The sequence below is a fragment of the Hermetia illucens genome, chromosome 4 (assembly GCF_905115235.1).
Source record: "Hermetia illucens chromosome 4, iHerIll2.2.curated.20191125, whole genome shotgun sequence".
Taxonomy (NCBI): domain Eukaryota; kingdom Metazoa; phylum Arthropoda; class Insecta; order Diptera; family Stratiomyidae; genus Hermetia; species Hermetia illucens.
The window spans coordinates 27,957,391-27,975,862 of record NC_051852.1 but is presented as its reverse complement, the minus strand read 5'-3'; the positions used below and the strand labels follow the sequence as shown (position 1 = coordinate 27,975,862).

The following is an 18,472-nucleotide window of genomic DNA, read 5'->3' as shown; positions in this document are numbered from 1 at the left end:
AGTGACCGCCACTATCAATCGAAAGCTCCAAGCTTTCGTGAATATAGTATCGTTGGAGTACACTGGGCTGATACTGTTTCAAACGAAGGACTTGGTCGACGCACAAGCTTGTCACCCTTGCGCGATATGATTGGAAGACGAAAGCTGGCTACGCCGTGCAATGGAATTCATTCTCGCAATATGGCCGACGAGAACAATAGATGAGGAGTGCGGGTATCTCGTGAACCCCTGGGGAGCTTAGGCGCATTCTAGTCAACCACGAGCGTTGACGCACATGTGTGGTTGCGCGCTACACCCCACCAAGGAGTCAACGGCAACCATACATATAATTGCTTGTACTTTGCAGATCTTCATAATTAAATATACATAATTAAACAATCCAATCTGCGTCAAAGATAATGGCAAAACTTGTCAACCAGCAAGAGAGAAACATGGAATGGAGAGTCTTCCACCCTCCTTGCCACTGTAAGGAACTGAAAAGGTGGTTCATCTGGGGAAATTGCGTTAGATCAACCAGTTTTTGTTGGTGGGGGTTTTTTGGTTTTGACAGAAATTTACTGACTTAGTTCGCTGTAATCAGATAATTTAAAAAAAAAATTGACGACCACCTTTTTTCGGTCTCACAGGTGTCTTCTTTTTGGTCCTCCTCATAGCTAGTCGTCAATGTTACTATCTAGTAGGATCAATCACTCTCGGTTCGCGATGCGCCTAGCTTACGACTTATTTTTAAAATATACTAGTGACTCTAACGTCTTTTTACGGTATAATGCACATTGTGTTAGTCCTCGGCAAACCCTGATATCTTAACATTGTTTGGTTTACATTAAATGGACAACTAGGACGCTAGACAAGGGCTCTTCGGCGAACTGAAAACTGAAACTGGGTGTGATAAATGCCCGATCGTTTGTAATGTGGTCGAAGAAGAGCTTTTTTTTTACCCTTTGGTCTTGCTTATGTCATAGTTAATAGGACTTGGCGAGTCGGATAAAATTGGAGAAGGACTTGACGAAGTTTCAGGAGTAGAGAATATGAAACCAGAAGAGTCCAAAGAGATCCCAAGTACTTTAAATAGGGCCGTAGAACTTTTAAATGCATAAAACCAAATAAGCTGCCGGACAGTCCGTTTCCGTTAGATCTCAGTAATCAATAAAATTGGGTATGAACGAGGACATTGGCAAGAGGAACGTTACGTACCCGCCCCCCGCCGCCACTTCTTAGCCTTGATGATTGTCAGAACATATAGAAGAACAACATAGACGCGGGGCACTATCTCGTTGGCATGCCGTTCCGAGCTCGTATAATAATACCACCTCGGATCCCTCGGTTAGTTCGACGATGAATGTAAGCTAACACCGGAACGGAAGATTGCTGCATACCGGGTAATGCTGTAATTTGAAAGAACGCGGGCACGGGCAGAGACCTATCACGAACTTCGTCGAGTGGACAGACAAAAAAGGGAGCCTAAGAGAACCAGCCAAATCTGTCAACTCGAAGAGTACACGGAGCAACTGCAACAGACGCGGAAGTTTTGCCAACTAGTCAGCAAAATGAAGCCTTATACATCTCGATACTCATCCTGCTGAGGTAAAAAGGAAAATCACATTAAAACGATGGGTTGCAACTGATTAAATATGGAGACGACCAATTACATCAAGCCTTTTTTTAACTGATGCTCAAGGTATCGGATAGCGAATCAATGCCTAACGATTGGCAGCGAGACATTATCCGTCCCATACATAAAAAGAGATATATCACGCAATTATAGATATATCATGTTTCTGCTAGCCTTTCTGTATAGAATCTGGAGTCAGGTGAATCATACTATTGTAGACTGTCACTGGCTGAAGTTGCTGGCTTCACCGTTTCTATGTGCGCTGCCGAATGTCTAAAGAAGAGCGTATGAATAGAGGAACTGGCAGCCCTACAAAAAAGTTAAGTTAACTTAAGAATTCACTCAAAATCTTATCGTTAGAGGCGACTAAAAGGGATAGAAATTTTTGGGCCCGCAATCAACCTACCTTTCATTTGTATGGAAATTTTTAGAATCCGAAGGCTTTCAGGGAGAAGGGGATAATCGTGGAGATTCCAAAGAAGTGCAATCGTTTTGAGTATGACAATTGGAGCGGTTTCTGCGTGCTTTTTTCTAAAATAATCCTGGAACGCATCAAAGAACATCTCGAAAGTGTGATCGACGGAGAACAGGCTGGTTTCCGATCTGGATCTTCTTGCACCGATCACATTAACACTCTACAGATCATTTTAGAATAATGCGAACTTCGCTGCACCTACTTTTCATCGATTTTAAGAAAGCTTTCGAAAACATGAACAGAGAGTGTATGTGGAGTGCCCTCCGTAGGAGGCGCATTCCGCAGAAACCAATACTCATTATCAAGGCGACATATAATGGCACAAAATGTCACATGCTACACAGAGGTAAAATCTCGGAGGAAATATCCAAAGCGAAGTCCGCCAGGGTTGCGCTTGTCACCGATATTATTTCTTCTTGCCATCACACTATGACACTCTTAATGCTGTTTTGTTCCTGGATGACGTGGAGGAATTCAATGGACGATGACATCTTTCCTCAAACACCTCGACTATGCTGATGACATCTTTTTGCTCTCTCGCTGGCAAATAGAGTTGGACTGAAAATAAAAACCAACAAAACTAAGGTTCTCAGTCTGACCGGTCATCGTACCTTCTCTAACTGCATTAATGGACAGAGCATCAAAATCGTCGATCAATTTGTATATCTCGGAAACGTAGTTTCTGCTGACGGAGGCTCTGAACTGAGTATTTCGCGACGTATTAACAGCGCTAGATCCGCTTTCGCTACCTTCTCTTAAATCTGAAGATGTAGTTATCTCAAGAACAAAATCAAGCTGAGACTGTTCTGTGCTAGTGTTCTTCCTGTGTTGCTATATAGGAGTAGCACATGGAGAGCGAACTCCAGCGTTATTCAAAAGCTCCAAGCCTTCATAAACACCTGCCTGTAGTATATCATCGGATTAAAGCTGACCTGACACAACCTCAAACGAAGAACTCGATCGGCACACACTGTGGCACTGTGATCGCACTACCATCCAGTAGATACATAGGTCACTCATTAAGGAGGGCGATAATTGCATTGCATGCTATGCCAGGTAGTGGAATCCATTCCGACAAGATGGCCGCCGTTTGTTTCGCAGAGCAGTAACGGAGGGGTGCGAGCGTCTCAAGAAGACGTGGTGGAGCTAAAGTGCATTTCAGGTAACCGCGGACGATGGCGAGTAGGTGTGGTTAATGCGCTATACTCTACAAAGCGGCGAATGCCAACCATATATAGGTTGCTGAGTACCATGATACGATATTCTATGCTATCTTGTTATACTGGATAGTCCCATATGCCCAGAACATCATTGGCCAATACGAAAGAGGCTTCACTCCAGGCAAATCAGCAACAGATCAAATTTTCTGTCTGCGACGAACTACAGGGAAACTGTTGTAATATTGCCCTCAGTTGCATCATCTTTTCATCGACTTCAAGGGTCATGAAGGAATTCGGTATCCCGACGAAATTGATAAGACCAACTAAGCTGATCCTGACAATGTGCTAAGACAGATAAAAGCAACAGGAACGCTCTCGAAACCATTCAGCATCAACAACGGTCTAAGACAAAAGGAGGTCCTATCATGTATCCTCTTTAAACTGGTTCCTGAAAAAAGTGATCATGTCTACCCAACTATTAGCCTATGCCGACGTTATGGACATTATGGGGAGAACAACCCGAAATGCATGATCTGCCAGATAGAGCAGGCCGCGAGGGGGCAAGATTTTGGGCTGCTCATTAATGAAGGCAAGGCCAAGTACATGGTGGCAACGTCAGAAGAGCCTATTCAGTCTATTTCAGTTTACAAAAACTGTTCCGCTTGAAAGGACTCAAACCTTCGACAGTAAAAATAATGATCTTGCCAGTCCCCATGTATTCCTTAGAGACTTAGGCCTTTAGCAAGCCCTCTAGAAGAGGATGGACGTAGCCTACATAACAACGAAGTATATAAGCAATACCACGACCGTCGGATTGTGGATACAATCGGGTTCAATAAGCTGCGATAGATGATTCAGCCCGGAACGTCTATAAGGGCAATATCTATGGTAGAAAAAGAGGAAGAAAGCTTGGCAGACCCTGCCTCAGATGGAGCGATGGTGTAGGCCAGGACGCCAGACGGGTTTTAGCGATATCGCGACTTCGGCACAAAACCGGGATATCTGGAATTCATTATTAAGGCAGGCTTAGACCATATATTGGTTATTGCGTAGTTGATGGTGATGAGTTTTGGCTTTAGCAGTGTGAGTACTTGATTCAGTTGATCAAATCTCTCTCCTCGCTACACAAGACGAATCTTCTGCCAATATAATAACTGAAACCTGAAAATTTAATCGTGAAGATGTTTTCTTTCGGTTCCGTAACTCAGTCACTTAATGCCCATTCCGCAGAAATTAAATCACGATACGAAACGGAAAGGCTTGAAATAATTTGAATACAATAAACAAATTAAAAGAAAAAACGTTTTTCGCATAAAACGAATTACGACAGATACATATATCGCAAGAGTCTTCGCACAAAATTTGGTAGGTTAGACCGTGTATCCGGAAATAGCATATTTTCCATAATATCTTAGATCGCAGGCCTGGTATGTAAGAAAGCAGCACAAACAGTGCATTCGTTCAAGTGACTAATACTACACTCATTCAAAATGATTTCCACGACACTGAATATGTTAACATTAATTTTACTTCGCTAGAGTTTCACGCATTCTAGTTTCGAGCTTGGTGATTTATGTATTGTGCCGTGTATTGAGTATATTTAGATAAAGTTAGAAGATAATAACCACATTTTCCTCATATTTCTCCAGTTTTTGCATGCGAATACCGAGTGCAAATATGTGCCAGGAATCCCATCAATCGGAAGTGATTGATCACTCAGAGTATTCGCAGATATGAACAATATTGAATCTTAGAATGTAAGTGTTTACCCTACGAGTAGTTCCATAGCTGCAAGTATCTTTTTGCAAACGCGTCAACAGGGCGCAGATACGTAAGTACTCACCGTCTGAATATTCGAAACATGTTTGCACACATGCAACTCTGCTACCAGATGAGTGTGATAATCCGAGTTGTAATCCTGATAAGAGCTTGGACACTACCAAATCACATAGGGAAAGCACAAATCTATTGCAATTTCACTACTTTAAGCATATTTTTCAAGATATAATCGCCTTGACGCTAAACGCTTGTTGTATCACTTCACCAAGCGGTTTCTTATCACCACAGGCACTATCACTAATTCTATTAGATACGAAACACTTGGAGCAGATGCGGAGAAAAAGATAAAACGCAACACGATCACTTACAATTTACGTATGTACATATGATTCGCGATCTTACCGAAAATTATATTTTTGATAATATAATTGGGAAGAAAATGCGCCACCCTCTTAGCGGATTGCATGTCGCATGGAGGTTTCGCTAGAACTGGCGAAACATCTTGTCCGGCAAAGTAGTTCCAGTGATAATGTTTCATGTTATTTTTGCGCCGTACAGTGAGTATTGTAAGAAAGTTTGTATGTTTTGACGGTGGATAAGATATTAAAACTCTTTTCAGATAGTAATACGCAGCTCAAGGGTTGCCAGGGATTCGGTCTCTGGTTTTTAGATAAAGGCATTTTATGGACTTATTCAGGTAGAATCCGAGCAACTCTTAGGACACCTGAACTCAAATGATTCACCTCAACCATGACAGGACGCTTATGCCCCTATCCCAAAAAGATACAACTTTCTTATTCACAACACGAACTACATCACCACCCACTTCTTCAATCGATTTTTAATTGCAAATTTTTATTTACCTACCCCAATACCGAGACAGAGTGCGAGCCACCCGCACACGCGAATCAATCGAACTGACTAAGTATCAGATAATTTTTTCGCGATTAATTTAATTAGTCATTGGAATCTATAGAGGAAATCCCTAGACGATACGTTTGACCGCGACTAAACAAACTTTAAATTCGACACTAACAAACTTTCACAAATTGAACGGGGTCCAAGTGAGGTTTGGGGTTCCTCAATAGATTTTTATTTCACGATCAAGATCGTCTAACGTCTCGAGAGATGCGGCGTATAATTCTTGTAAGAGGGCTCCCGACTATGAGTATGTCGATCTTGGCACACATCCAATACGCGCACTGTGTCGTTTCAATTCCAACGAATCGAGTATAATATCTTCGCGAAAAGATGAATGCGCGGCCTAAAGATTTCAAGCACGACGAATCCACTTTTTCTCCGACTACTCACTGAATGGTCAATTATAATTGTTAAAATCGCGCAGAATTGTATATGAGGGATTTATGCAGGGACAGGGTAGCAACCGTTTTGATATCTGTCGCCAGCCCGACTATGTATATGCACTATCACTGGAAACTTGTCGACAAGTACTGAGTATCTGGTATCTGAGTATCTTTTCGCAATTATAATTACAAATGCTACGACTCTGAGTCTTTTTTCCGTTCTTCTTGAAAAAGTACATGATGATGGAGAACAATTGTATTGTTAATGTTTGCTGGGAGTTTTGTACTTGTTGCTAGTTTTCATTTCAGTGGATTTAAAGGGGGGCATCTAGTATGAATGCGACATTTTTAGCGAAGAGCAAAAAAGAAAATTTATGCTGCATTGATTCTGAAGACTTTGTAATAAAAATCCAAATAAAACAAATAATTTGGGAAGGGTAACCGGAACACGTCAGAAATTCCTACTAGTAACTTCGCAAAGTGCTTTGACTCCTTCAACCCCATCTATGTGAGTAGTCTTCATGGATATTTGCACAGCGTATGCCGCATTGAGGATCGGTAATATGATAGGTTCATTTATGTGCAGGAAGGAAGGAGAGTGCTTGATTTGAGATCATTGCACGACAATCGAGTGGAGTCAATTACAGCAGGTTACCGACATGCCAAAAAATATGTTGTCTCCTTTAATTAAATCAGGAAATAGGATACCTTAAATATATAAGGAGTACACCAGCCGCTATAACTTCATCTGCAAGATTCTTCGTCAAAAAGCTCGCGGTGAAGTTTGGTTTACTGGCAAGCTACCATCAACATTATGATTGTATTCTGTAGTGAAACCTGAAAAACAATCGGGTGAAACTGCTGTGGCCGTAGGAAGAGCGTGTTAGTCGTATCATTGGACTAGGATCGGTAGATTTGAACCACTGCATCATTGTCGAAAGTGCAATCCGAGATCAAGCACCACCGTTGTGATGCAGGTCTTTGGATGCCTTCAGTCTATCTCTTGGTAGGTGTCCTTTCAGTCCTTTAGATGAAAAGGGGTATTGTAGACATTTTTGCCTCCTTCTACTTCTTCAGCTTTATTCCTTTCTGAAACGGAGTCAGTTTGTCTTGCTCGTTTTCGCCATTGTGTTTGACCATAGGTCTGATCTGGATCGATAGGTTCTTAAATGACCATCTAGCGTAACTAGCCGTCGTTGTTTCGATCGGTTTGGCGGTTTCCCATCGACTTCGGTGTTCAGACCAATCTTGGCAAGTGAGTTCTCGCCGCGCGAATTACCTGCTCATATCGATCACAGATGTCCTCATCTCTGATGTAAACATATCGTGCTATGCTACTGGTCATAAGTAAGATCTTAGTCTCCATTACCGCGAGATGTCCTTCATTTCCTTTTGGTCGGGCAATACTCTTAACCATAGAGGGTGTCGAATAATGCTGCAATAAATTTTCGATTTGAGACGTTCGTTGATGTATCGATAGCAAAGAACGCCCGTTGTGGAACCCCTCATCCAAGTTACGGTGATGCGTGAAGTAATTTCATAACGCAGCTATATCATTAACAGCAGCCACTGACAGTGATAGTGCCTATTGCATTGAAGTCGGTCACCAAAAATTCTGTTTTATTGACATTCAATCTGAGACCGTGTTGCATAAGGCGATTATTTCACTTTTTGACTAGGTACTCAATGTAAGATTTGCTATGAGACGCTAGAAAAATATCATCTGCATAGAGCAGTGTATAGAGTACGAGGCGTTAGATGTCCCGTGTGATAGTGTCCATGACAAAAAGGAATAAATAATAAATACTGATAAAGAATCCTAGCGATTTCGATATATCTGTCACACTTCCAACTTCATTATTCGGATCGCTGTATCGTCAGCCAGATCGATAATACCCAGCGATTCAACTGAAGTTTCGGAGTCGGCACCCAAGCCAGTGTTTAGCTTTAGGAGCATATCAGCCACTAAGCCAAAGCAAATGCTAAAATGCTTTGAAAAACCTCACTATTCAAGAAGTCTACAGTTTCTCCGAGACTCCCTTAACTCTGTTTGAAAAGGTTGAGCAGAAACCAGTATTCCAATTATTCCGTATTATACAATTTATGATTCTGGACAATATTTGCCGGGGAGATTCGTTTGAGGAAAAGATTGGGGTAGTGGTTTCGGCTATGTGCAGCCAATGTGAGGAGGAGGAGGAGACAGCCCTGCACTTTTTATGAAGCTGCCCGGCATCCTCAGATCTCAGACGAAGACACCTTGGCAAGGTTTTCTTCAATGAAGAATGTGCACACTCTCTGTTCTAAGATTCGCTAAAGTCTGCGAACACCGTAGGCGGGAAGCCATTGAATAGGCAACTTACGGGGATAGTACAATGGGCCTAACAATGGCCTGAGTGCTCGGAGCTGCGGTTCCCCCCAGTTAACTAAATTAAACTAAACTAACGAGGATACCAGATTATTTTGCTTCAATGACGTCAAATTAGTTAAGGAACGCAGACCAGAAGACAAGCGTGTTGGGCTGGAGGTAGAGGTAGTCGAGATTGTCTCCGATGTCCTCGAGAACTACTATTATAATCGACTCAAAAAGCAGCTGACAAAAAGAAGGTCAGTAAGTGAAACGGCTAAACTTAACCTTTCACTGACAGAACTAACGCTTGGTGACCATACACCAAGCAAAAGCTGTATGAAATGAAGCCGTTGGGTGGTGATAAAGTCAGCACCGAGCTGTTACCGTCTTTGTGGCTGCAGAGGTTTTTAATACGAGCATTTACAGTATCTCTAGTGCATTCTTCAACGACTTCTTGTGACCGGTCTACTTCTTAAGGTTGAAAAGTGCAAATTTCGGCAATCGTAGGTGGGATTCCTCGGCCATCTGATTACCGATGAAGACATTCAATCGGACCCAGTCCAGGTGCGAGCAATTTTGAGTTTCCTGCTGCGAAAAGCTCTTAAGGATCTGAGAAGGTTTTTGGGCATATTAAACTTCTATCGTCGATTCTTGCCCAAGGTGCCCTACCGTCAATCGATCTTTAAAACCAAAGACGTGATTGTGTGGTTCTAAGAGGCTGTCCAGACATTTGACATCACCAAGGAATAGCTGTTGGATGCTACAATTCTGGCATTCCCTCAGTAAAATCCATCCCTACTCGTATTCGTCGATGCTACAGACGTTGCCGTAGATACTTCTCTTTACTAAAAAGTGAATCAAATCTGGCAACCGTTGAGCTTCTTCTCCAAACAGCTGAATCCCGCGGAACGGAACTACAGCAGCTATGATCGTAATTTATTAGCCGCGTACCTCACAATCAAATGCTTCCGGTATTCCCTTCAAGGCAGGCATTGTTCACGAACCATAAGACACTCGCTTTTGCTTTGAAACAAAAGCCTGACAAAGCGTCCACTCGCCAACTTCAGCACTTGAGTTCACTTCCGACATTCGACACGTGTCTGGAAAAGATAACGTGGTTGCTGACTCCTCGCCACGTGTTGCAGAGGTCAAGATCTCTGCCACCGTCGATTTTCCGGCAATCGCCGTGGCGCAAAAGGACGATGCAGTTCTTCAGAGCTTGAGGACCAACTCCAAATACACATTTAGAGAGTTTCCTATCTTGGGCTCAACATCTAGGTTATATTGCGAGACCTGAGACAGGGAGCAAAGCTACATATTTCAGCCAATTTCCGAAAGAAAGTATTTCATGCTGTTCGTAGGCATTCGGACAACGAATCGGTTAGTCACTGCGAAGTATTTCTGGCCGTCCATGAAGAAGGACATTAATTCTTGGTTCAGTCAGTGCATCAAATGTCAGAAGTACAAGACTGCTAAGTATGTTAGGAAAGAAGTAGGAGTGTTTCGGCGGTGCACCAATCCGCCTCGACATCATTGGCCTATTGCGAAATTAGCACGGTTTGAGGTTTTGCCTCACAATTATCGATAATCGATGTTAAAGGGGTTTTTTTTCTTGCGGGTCTTCATTTCGACATCGTCATTTCATAGGCCGTTTTGTGGATTGTGTTTAAAACTTGATTCCAAGATTGTTCAACATTCGTAATAGTTGGCAATGTGAAATCAATTCTTCTTTTTTCTCACGAAATCGCCACCATTTAATTCAAGCATGTGGTGTGCTCCAAACTTTTCCATCCATTGCCACCTTTTGCCTTCTGCCACCCACATAACATTACGACCATCCGCAATGACAACGTGGTCATGGATTGGCACGTCTTTGTAGTAGTTGCCAAAAAACATCTTTCCGGTCATCGAGTCGACCTGTCTGCGGTGCATACGCAGTGAAGAAGTGAATCGTGGGATCAGCTGATATAATGGTGAGCTTCATCAGTTCGTCATCAAATCGGTCGACTTCTTTAATGGCGTCGTAGAAGTCTCAGATATGGCAATGAAGACATCATATCAAGTTCGTGGGCTACCAAATTAGAGGAGGTTTTAAAGGCTTTTACCTCTTTCGCATTCTATGTTGGAGCTTTCGGCACCACACCTTCGAGTTTTTTGGAAAGTGAACATGTCAATGCGTCTTCTTCGAAAGGCTGTCCCTAGTTTCTTTGTCTTCTCAATAATTGTGTCAATATTTAGCATTCCGGCATAAATTTGTTATTAAAAACTTTATTATGTATGCGATGCAGACGTAGGACATCGATTAGTCAAGTAAACGAGAAACTACTGAAAACCTTGGGATGACGGTTTTCGGTGCCTCCTGTTGCCATTTCTACAACTACTGAGTTAATAACAAGTTACTGTTTGAAAAGCCTCTCCATCCTCTTCAATTCGGCCAGGCTTCTGTTTTTTTGTACAGAACCTCGTTGATCTCCAGGTAAGCACTGATTCTTCTACTGATGATAGACCGTATGAATTTGTAAAGAGCTGGTAAGCTATTAATTAGTCTGGTACCGGCGGTGATTGGTATCGTTTTATTTTTAGGGAGATCTACCTAGGAGATCTACCTAGTCTAAAACATGGTATCAATCTCCAAGGTGACGAATAATGAAAATTGGAAGCGTTGTTGGGATTCGATGAGTGTTTCAGCAAGCGTTAATATAAGTCAGGGTAAAATTTTCGGTATTGCTGGAGATGCATATAGCTTGGGAATGCCTAGTTTATGCAATGGATTCATTTCTGAAACTTACCTACACACCAAACTATGAAGAAGAGTGCTTCGTCGAGTATCAAATCTGTTGGCCTTTTTAATGACGCTGCTTTTATCTCCATTGAACAGGCGGAGCATGTAATCAGACGTGGGCCGGTTAGCGGTCTCTTTACCCTACTGCCCCAACCTGATCACCGAGTCAGACGACTTGTTATCCATATCGGATTTTAAATTGCCAGGTGTCACCATAATTTCCTCACAGAGTAATCTACAAGACCACAGACCACTATACCTGACTCCTTGCCTACCCCCTGAGCCATCGCAGTAGTTTTCAATGATTTAAACTGGAGCTATAATTTTCTTCTCTAACAATTGGGTTTGGGACTGGCTACTATTGCTTATCGGTGCAAACTTCACCATTGGTCTACCAGATCAAGAAAACGTTAGCTTTCAGAGACCCTTTTGCAGGATAAGCTCCATGTGTATTTCTAGAATAATATACCATTCAGGGGATGCTGGCTCCATTGTGCTTGTGTGTGTTTTAGAAAGTAGTTCCAGTGGCGCTAACTTTGTTATTTCAATCCTAGAAACATCGATGATGCTGAAGCCATTGGCTAACCAAGTTAGTTAATCAAGGAAGCGTCAAACAAGTCCATAAAAATGTTCTGGTGGGTTTGCATCGGTATGTAATAATGAATTAAATATACCCCCCCCCCCCCCCCCCCCCCCCCTTCGCTATGAATTTTGCGACGTATTTATTGAATACATGGAAAAAGGATCAACAGCGAATTATGCAGCATTACTGCACCGCTGTACTGAGGAGGTGAAACACGCTGCATTATAGTCTGCCGCAATAATGGTAAATTTTATGAGCTAAACTTCCAACTGCTTCCGTACCAAGCGTATTCCCCAAATTTAACCACAAGCGACTTTTACCTATTTCCAGGAGTTAACTGAAAGCCGTTTTTTAGGAACAAATCGTTTTTTAAGAAAAGGATGATGGGCATCCGAAAAACTGGATCACGGTTCAGGAGGCTTACCCCTTGTTACCCATTGGCGGCATTTACGTTTATCATCGGAAGGTTAAGTTGGATAAATATTCAATTCCACTTGATGAACTGTGCATAGATGAAGCAACCTTCTCAGTTCCAGGCTGTAATGGACCTAGATGTTAAGGAACACCAGAATAACTATTTCTAACCACGAAAGCAGAGATATCCCAAAGACGGAAGATATGGCAAAAGTCGACCATGGAGCCTCGGTAGTAAACACAAAGACGTGCTGCGCTAGTCAAACTGGTGAGATCGTTTTGGATACTTCAGCCCCTCTCACTTCATATATGGTGCATTGTGGTTGCACCAGAATCGGCAAACCTGAAAATTTGAGGAAAGTTGTGAAACTGAAAGTGGAATAAAAAAACGTAAGGGCCTCACTGTGCTCGTAAAGCTCGTAGAGCCTTCTTCGAGTTCATTCCTCTCCAAACCTTAGATCCATCTTTCACATCTCAAAATTCATGGTCCAAAGTTGAACATTATGGAGGGAAGACTCCTTAATAAACAGCATTTAAGGCGCCCAACGCGAGCGAAACATTCGCTGAGGAAGATTGTCTATTCCAGCTCCATAATTGGTTTTCAGGATACAGATGACTTGAGCCTTTTAACCTTGTTCCCGGCTAGCTACTGCATGCCATTCATTTCATCTTCAAAATTGTATTTTTTTCGCAGGTAATTGCCTTTTATAAGTCTTTGGAACTGCGGGACTTGGGACTTATAAGCTGAAATGCATTGGCTTTTGGGCGAGTATGGTATGTGATGACAGTCTTTTCGTGCAATCACTTTGAAAACATTTGCATAGTTTCTCTTCCAAGCTCAAACTATGCCTATTCTGTCCTTAGTGGTTCATCCTCATTCTGTTTTCTAATTCCAAAAGAGCAAGATTGGATGCTCTCCATTCCCTTCTTGGTTGTTGATTTATATTATCCGATATCTCATGAACGGGGGTAACTGGTGTCGTTCTTCTTTAGTTTGATGATGCCCCTCTTGTTGTGCCTACACTTTGGTGTTGAATTGGTCATTCTTTTCTTTAGCTCAAAATCCTCAATTATACGTCAGTTCGTGAACATGAGTTATGTATGTCTCTCTACTGATCCTTTACAATTATTATAAGTGATTGGCATATGCCGTTCTTCAGGGTAAATTTGCAAAGAAACTCCCTAATTTGCAGGTTCTTGGAAATGTACATGTACTTATTTCAGTGATTTGTCAGAAAATAAGAGGATAATATTGGAGAAATCAACTTTGTGAAAGCAAATTGCTGATCTCTTTTTTCATCAAATGGAATTCTCTGATAAACTACTGACTTTTCCTTTTGGTCAGGTAGAGCAATTCGCATGGATTGAAGAAAGAATGAATAGTATAGTATCTTAAAATAAAAATTGTCATAAGGTTGTTCTGCTGAGTATGAACTAATACAGTTCGTCTACTCCATGATAAAATTGGAGTCTGAAATGTATCTCCGATTTGTCATCAGTTTACATCCATTAATCCGCGTTTTAACATTAAAATTTGCATTGCGCTTGGTTTCATTCTGATGCCATGCTATTGCTAAGTGGATGATGGATTTACTGGATAGTTGGTTTGATGATTACAATCCGGGAAAATCAGCTGCGCTCAGGTAGAATTGTCCATCAGGTGGCTTGCCTCTTGCCTTTCCAATCGATCCTGCCGCGTCTCTTTTGACGGCTGCACTTCCCACTCCTTCGCCCCCTCCTATGGCGTCCCACAGGGATCTATTCTGGGCCCTTTGTTATTTTTATTTTTTATTAACGACCATTGTTATTTTTATTTTTTATTAACGACCTCCCCCCCTCCTTACTTATCCCTGTTTGCTCTATGTGGACGACCTTAATCTGTTGTTTTCCGCGTTATCGTCGTCTATGGACTGCGTTTCCCTTCAATCTAACCTGGGCACTTTGGTTCGTTGGTGCTCGACTAATGGTTTAGCGCTAAACGTTAGAAAGTGTTACTCTATGTGCTACTCTCTAAAATCCTCACCCACTCCTTTCTTCTACTCTCTTCACGGACATTCCTTACCTTGCTTCATTTACACTCAAGACCTCGGAGTCACTTTCAACAATAAGCTCCGCTTTTACACCCATCGCCTAGAAGTCACCAATCGAGCAGCAAAATTGTGAGGCTTTTATACTTCACTCCCCCTTTGATTTTGACTCCATCCAACCTTCTATAGCTCTCTTCAACCCCCTCGTGAGGAATACCCTCGAGTACTGCTCCGTGATGTGGTCACCCTCCCATGATAGTCTTGCCCTTGAGAATGTGCAACGTAAACTCACGCGTTCCCTCCGATTTAAGAAAAACTTCTCTCATGTGGACTACCCCTCCCGCCTCCGCCTTCTGAACCTTCCCTTCCTACAACAGCGTAGATCCTATCTGGACCAAGGATTTTCACTAAAAATTTTTTTTGATATATCATACATTTTCTGGTAAGCCCCCTTAAATGGGAAATTTCTTCATTGTTTATTGTTTTCAGGGTCTTCTTTAGGCGAATAGAGGGATTGCGAACTAGATAACACAATACTTAATGTAAACTCTCAACAAACGAAAATCTACAATTCGAACACTAGACTGTGTGGATTGCAGACTTATATCTGCTGTTTTTTTTTCAGATACGACCTTATATTCAGATATATTTTATATGCACGTAAGAAGACATAGCCTCATACTCGTGTGCATGGACCAAGTGCATTTTTCCATGCATATGTCTCCGTCTCGGTGCATTACTTTTAGGTAACATTCTCATCAACCTTATTTCTACGGTTCTTATTTATGTGACTGTGTTTATTTTTCTACTTTTCAACTTACATTATTTTTGCGCGATACAGTCTAGTTGTGAAATATGTAACTTGTACACAAGAATGCACGGTTTATAAGTACGTACTCGTATTTACGGTATATGTGCTTGCCGTCCATGTTTAATGTGGGGTATTGTACTATGCTGAAGTTCACTATGTACAATTTATGTACATACATATCAAGGAACATGTAGAAAACATGATGGATAGCCAGATAGCAGCCAAGAACAAAGAGATTCGCGATAGCAGAAGAAGTAAAAACAGAAAAAAAAGATACATCTCGTATGCATTATGAAAATTGTCGCGCATAAATTTCAAATCGTCGTTAATGTTGATAATGTGCAGAACAAAGGCGAAGGAAAATAGTTTTCCCGGCCTAGCCCATTGAAATTTTCATTTTTCACAGAACAATGCAGTCTAGTCAGTGAAATGCTTTCACTTGATTGTCCTATTTTCTCTGAGAAATTAAGAAGAAAATTCACTGTGAAGCTTGTTTGATATGCAAAAAAATCTTGTAAATGTTGTTTACATCTGCAGCGGTAGATACACTTATACTGAACGCGGTCAATGCTTTCTGCAATACCAAAGTAAACCTTGAGTTCGTGAACCCATCGGTCCTGTGATTTTTGTGAAACGAATTTCTAATTAGAATTGAAAAAGGATACAAATAAAACAAGAGGAAAAGTTTGCATACCTAAAGGGGGCTCGTAGCTTCGTAAGCTTCGATATTACGCTCCTGATAGCGGATAGAATGAAAACAGGATGGGTTATGACTAGCGACAGCCGACATAGGGAAGCTTTACATAGCCTGTTCTGAAAAGTTTCAGGCTCTCTGGAAGTTACATGGAACACCATTCATCGCCATCTAATATCCAGGAACGAGTCTCTGGTGTATTTCTGCATTAGTAAAACGCTGTAGACGCTGCACGCCGTCATATGTAGGGTTCTTTACAGGAAGAGTTATTTTGTCTCTACGGAGGAAAGGAAGCGAAGACCTCTATTAGCGTCCTCTCGTTTTAAGAGCATGAACGTATGGGTTTGCACCAAGTTCACATTTGACATTCATACCAGTAGATCCGAGGCTATCTAGGATTATCAAAGTCAAATAACACTGTCTTGCCGTTTGATACTGGTATCTGGGCGGGGGAAAGAACAGCTCCATGCCGACATCGAACTGCTCTCGACGGCAATTTTTTGGAGTACTAACCGCAGCTAGTATGAAACCTCCAAAAGAGGGAAGGGTGAGAGAGAGAAACGTGAGAATGAAATTAGTTGTAGACTCCCTAGATCCCGGCATCTGAATTAGCGAATTTTGGTCAGCACAGTGTATATATGATCCATATATGTAACCTATATATGGTTGCCGGTGACCCTTTGTGGGGTAGAGCGCGCCAACCACACCTACGTGTCATTATATTCGGTCCATTGAAATGCGCTTCAACTCCCCTCAGGACTTCTTGACATGACCACACTCCTCCTCTACTGTTCTGCTCCAAGTGCTCATGGGGAGATCAACTTGTCGGACATCTTGGGACAGTAGATTCCACTGCAATGCAATTGCCGCCCTCCTCAATATGTAAGCTATACCCTGCCACTGTCTCCGTCCGATCATATCTTAAATGGGTTACTGGCCTGTGCGCCGAACAAGTTCTTCTTTTGAAATAATATCAGGCCAGCGTATTTCAATGATTCGTAGCAGAAAGGTTTTGACAAAAGTTTTGAGATTGCTACTACTACATAGCAACAAGAAAAGAACACTAGCTCAGAACAGTTGCAACTTGTTCTTGGTGTTGAGATAACAGAATCTCCAGATTTTAGACGCGTCGTGTGACATCCAGCTCGGTACCACCGTCGCAGAAAACTCGTTTCCTATATATTCAAAACGATGGATTCCTTCGATGCTCCGGCTATTAATGTAAATACGGAATCCGCCTTCAGTCTAACTCTAACTCTCTTTCCGAATCCAGAGCCATTTGGCCGTGGTACATGACCCGGTGGGAGAATAAGATGCCATCAGTGTAGTCGAGGTGTTACTAGGAAAGATGCCATTGCACGTTGAACTCCTCTACGTCCTCCGGGCAAGGTAGTCTGTAGAACGTCACCGATAACAGGAAAAAATAAAATCGATGGCAAGAGGCGACCCGGGATGACTTACAGTTCCTGTAGAATACTTATTATGGAAAGAAAAGTCCTCATTTACACATCAGTTCGCGGAAATGATTTGTGTATGTCTCTCGACAGATTTTTTGCAATTATCATATCGCTTTGGATCTCAAATTCCTCTGAGATTTAAGTTCGGTTCGGCACGTGACATTTTCCACCACCATATGTCGCTCTGATAATAGCTATTACCTCCTCCGGAATGCCCCACCTGCGTAGAGCACGTCAGGGACACCCATTTGCCGGCTGTCGAAAGCTTAGATGGAGCGAAGACCTAAACTCCGCGCAACGTTCCAAAATGACCCGCAGGGATGTGATCAATGCAGGAGGATCCGGAGCGGAAACCAGCATGTTACCGTAATAAGCCATTTCCTCTAATAGAGGTGGAATTTCACCAGATGTGATAGGGTGAAGAACCGTGGTGAAGTGTTTTTTTTCACTTCTTCAGCTGCTCCTCGTTGAGGATGAGGAGTCGATTGTCAACGAGGCGGGCTACTCAATATATTTTCCGTCAGACCAGCAAGATAGCTCTCATACTATCGAATGGCACCTGGATCATACGTGCGGTCGCTGTTAAATCCTGCTTTTTTTTTCATCAAATATAGTCATGTGGGGTATCAAATGGAAGGTCTCGATTAGTAATAGCCGGTCTTAGTTTTGACATTTGTTGGAAAGATGAGGAATCAAAAGTGATCACTTATTTAACGGACCCATTCTCAGAAATTACACAACCGAAGAATCTCAAAAAAATCAAAAGGGTGCCACTATATGGTACCTAGGCTCCGAAATACTCTCCATACCGATATCTATTCAAATGAAGTTAATAATAGTATATTACTGTAATTTTTAGTAATTTACTGCAAACCCCCCTTAAGTTCATTTTAGTATCACGAAATCGTAACATTATATAATAATAATAATCGTTGGCGCAACAATCCAATTGGATCAGGGCCTTGAAGTATGTTAGAGCACTTCATTCAAGACCGTAACGGTGTACTACAAAATAGCCTGTAAGAGG

At 42.0% G+C, this 18,472-nt stretch overlaps 1 protein-coding gene across 4 annotated transcripts in view; it reads right to left on the bottom strand.

Annotated features, from left to right (window-relative positions):
* Positions 1-18,472, bottom strand: part of LOC119656197 (protein sprint) — a 586,096-nt gene that overhangs the window by 296,081 nt on the left and 271,543 nt on the right. The window contains exon 1 of one of the 4 annotated variants that reach the window (XM_038062585.1): positions 5,091-6,444. The exons of the other annotated variants lie outside the window; for them this stretch is intronic. Within the exon in view, the coding sequence (XP_037918513.1) occupies positions 5,091-5,122 (32 nt within the window). The 5' untranslated portion in view covers positions 5,123-6,444. Of the gene's footprint in view, positions 1-5,090; positions 6,445-18,472 lie in introns of those variants that run through there. 4 annotated transcript variants of the gene reach the window in all.